Below are 4,141 nucleotides of genomic sequence, written 5' to 3'. Positions count from 1 at the left end.
TACACACACATTCATGTATATATTTAAGAAATATTTGCATGTATATACTGTATATACATTTATATTATATATAAATATTTTGTATATAAATATAATACATTTTTCTTAAATATAAACATGCTTGTGTGTGTATTTATATATAAATAATAATTATACACAGCACACACACATATATTATGTAAACACAAACTTTTATTTTGGATGCGATTAATCGCGATTAATCTTTTGACAGCCCTAATATATTATGTATAAATTTTGTATGTGTATATAAAAAATATTTTTTTACATAAATGTTTTATACATTTTATATAGGTTTATGAATAATGTAACGTTATATATAATTTTTACATATAATATTTACATTTTGTATACATAATGGCTTTATACCATTATTATTTTTATTATAAATTATTATTCGTAATAAAAATATTATTTAATAATACATATTTAATTTTACATTATTCATAAACATATTTGTGTAAAAAATATTTTTATATACATGTACAATATATATATATAAACATAAAAAAATATAGTAGTATGTATAGCCTACTTTTACACATACATATTTTTAATACAATTAAAATAGTCATATATATATATAATTGTAATTTTATAAACATAATAAAATATATTTATGTACATATACAAACTGTAAAAATTATGTCTATATAATTTATATATATATACACACACACACACACACACATACATCAGTATGTGAGGTTGAGAGATATATATGCACACATTTACACACATTTTAAGTTATAGTTTAATATATAAAACTATAACTTAAACCTAAAATGTAAGTGTGTACAACATGCAACATATATCATACATGTATAACATTTTTATTTTTACATATAATATTTACCTTTTGTATACATATATTTTATACATTTGATATACGTTTATAAATATGTAAAATTATATATATATATATATATACTACAGTTATTGAATATAGATCTTTAAATCAAAATATATTTGAATATTGTATGTATAAAAATTTGAACATAAAATATATTTTTTAAATAATTAATGAACATATTTCAAGCACAGCCGTAGTAGATCATGTCAGTTTAATGTGTGTGTGTGTGTGTGCAGTGTTAATGTTTCATCTGAGTCAGTAGAAAAGAGTCCCAATGAGATTCAGTTTCATCAAGAAATTCAATTTAAACTTACTGTACATCCCATAGTAAACATTCGTATTAATATGCAGCAAGTGCTAAGAACTGCAGAGCAAGACGTTAGATAGAGAATATCAGGGAAAATGGCGTGTTTTTGGAGCCTCGCCTGATTTGTTGTGCTTTTTATCCAAAAGAACTGAAGATGTGATTCTTTCTAGTGTTGAGAATTCATAAAATCACACAATATTATACATTTGAAGTCATAATACATAATACATCAAGTCTCTCAAACCACTATTTTAAGTGCAAAAACATCATTTGGTCATCACATGATGTAACTTTGTTCCCCAACAGTTTTCTTCCTGAGTGCTGATTGGTCAACGGTGTGTGCTGAGTATTTCACGCGACCAATCACCAGAGGCTTGAGGTATTGAGGTGCTGATTGGCTCAGTTCTGGTCAGTTGATTGGTTGGTGGGTCAGAAGCTGGAGTGCCTCTTCAACACTGTGTGTGTGTGTGAAAGCCGGAAGCTCAGCCGCCAACAACACCTTTAACACTGACGGCTGAGAGAGACACATGCATTACTCAAATTATATTCTTCATCATAATTCTCTATTAAATGTGCATTAGATTTATTACACTTTATTTAGATTATTTGAATGCATTGTATTTTTTTATGTGATATAAATTTAAATATACAATATATCATATTTTTCTAAATAATAGTTATTCTAAACACAATATAATGTTAAATGTGTTATACATGTCTTAAATAATACATATATTAATTATAAAATACAAATGTTGTTTTTATGTAAAAATGTGCCTTTTTTAAAAGCTGTATAAGAGCTAAAATATTTTTCTATTTTACATTTAAAATTTTTATCATACCATATAATATTAAAATGCATCTCAAATTATTAATTTTCTTTATAAAAAATATAATATATATTTATTATATGTATTATATTAATTACTTTTTAATAAAACAGAATAATCTATAATCGAAATGTATCTATTTTAATTAGGGCTGTCAAAAGATTAATCGCGATTAATCGCATCCAAAATAAAAGTTTGTGTTTACATAATATATGTGTGTGTACTCTGTTAATTATTATTTATATATAAATACACACACAAGCATGTATATATTTAAGAAATATTTGCATGTATATACATTTATATAATCTATAATATATATAAATATAAATGTTTTATATATAAAAATCATATTTTTTTCTTAAATATATACATGAATGTGTGTGTATTTATATATAAATAATAATTATACAGAGTACACACACATATATTATGTAAACACAAACTTTTATTTTGGATGCGATTAATCGTGATTAATTTTTTGACAGCCCTAATTTTAATGCATTAATTTTTTATATAAAATTTTAAAAATGAAAATACAATATCATATTTTTTCCAAATGCATTTTAAAAAGGGCATTAAATATGAATGCACTAAAATAGATAAAATAATAAAAAATAGGTTATTTTGATAATAGATTATTCTGTTTTTAGTCAAAAGTAATGAATATAATAAATATATATTATATTTTAATTAAGAAAATTAATAATTTGAGTCATTTGAAATGCATTTTAATATTATATGGTATGTTTAAAAATTAAATAATGGTAAAATAGAAAAAAAACTTTTAGCTCATTTACAGCTTTTAAAAAGGCAATTTTTATATAAAACAAAAAACTATTTTATAATTAAGATATGTATATATATATTATTTAAGGCATTTATAATACAATTAATATATATGAATTCATATAGATACTATTTAATATATATTAAATAATTATATAAAGTTTACACTTTTACAAAAAATAATAATCATGGTTATTTTTATATTCACAGCTTTTAAAAAGGGCATTTAACATTTTTATATAAAAAATGAATGCATTACAATAATGAAAAATAGGTTATTTTGATTTATAGATTATTCTGTTTTTATTAAAAGTATAAAAAATAATGAGTATAATAGATATAATAAATATATATTAGATATTACAATTAAGAAGATGTATAATTTGAGTCATTTGATGCATTTTAATATTATATGGTATGTATAAAAATGTAAACATAAAATGTAAAATAGAAAAAACATTTTAGCTCTTATACAGCTTTTAAAAAGGCACAGTTTTTATATAAAACAAAAATTGTATTTTATAATTAAGATTTATATTATTTAAGGCATTTATAACACATTTAACATTATATTGTCTATTTTTTATAAATACAATGTTTAAAAGCTGTGAATGTAAAAATAACCATGATTATTCTTTTGTGTAAAAGTGTAACATTGATATAATTATTTAATATATATTAAATAATATCTATATGGATTAATGTATATTAATGAAAATATGTTTATATAAAAAATATATAAATTACCATTTATATTAAATGTATTGATTACTGATCTTAATCAGAGGTAAAAATAAAACATTAAAGGTTTGTGCCCAGCTTTAACTCTTATATGTATTTATATAATGATATGGTGGCTGGTGTGTGTGTGTGTGTGTGTGTGTGTGTGTGTGTGTGTGTGTGTGAGGGGTAGGTTTAGGGGCAGGGGCTGTGTGTGTGTGTGTGTGTGTGTGTGTGTGTGTGTGTGTGTGTGTGTCTGTGTGTGTGTGTTTGTGTGTGTGTGTGTGTGTGTGTGTGTGTGAGAGATGTGTAGGTTTAGGGGTAGTGTGTGTGTGTGTGTGTGTGTGTGTGTGTGTGTGTGTGTGTGTGTGAGATGTGTAGGTTTAGGGGTAGTGTGTGTGTGAGTGTGTGTGCGCGTGCATGTGTTTGTGTGTGTGTGTGTGTGTGTGTGTGTGTGTGTGAGAGATGTGTAGGTTTAGGGGTAGTGTGTGTGTGTGTGTGTGTGTGTGTGTGTGTGTGTGGTGTGTGTGTGTGTGTGTGTGTGTGTGAGATGTGTAGGTTTAGGGGTTGTGTGTGTGTGTGTGTGCGCGTGCGTGTGTTTGTTTGTTTGTGTGTGTGTGTGTG

The 4,141-nt window shown here is 24.6% G+C and overlaps 1 protein-coding gene across 1 annotated transcript in view; it reads right to left on the bottom strand.

Annotated features, from left to right (window-relative positions):
* Window positions 1–1,067: 1,067 nt before the first annotated feature.
* The window catches only part of slc26a11 (solute carrier family 26 member 11), a 35,406-nt gene continuing 32,332 nt past the window's right edge, over window positions 1,068–4,141 (bottom strand). Inside the window, exon 15 of the mRNA XM_079808618.1 lies at window positions 1,068–1,692. Within this exon, the coding sequence (XP_079664744.1) occupies window positions 1,588–1,692 (105 nt within the window). The 3' untranslated portion in view covers window positions 1,068–1,587. The remainder of the gene's footprint in view (window positions 1,693–4,141) is intronic.

The sequence above is a fragment of the Gobio gobio genome (genome assembly GCF_949357685.1).
Source record: "Gobio gobio genome assembly, chromosome: 24".
NCBI classification, from domain to species: Eukaryota; Metazoa; Chordata; class Actinopteri; order Cypriniformes; family Gobionidae; genus Gobio; species Gobio gobio.
The sequence above is the reverse complement of the archived record's forward strand: the minus strand, read 5'-3'. Positions and strand labels throughout refer to the sequence as shown.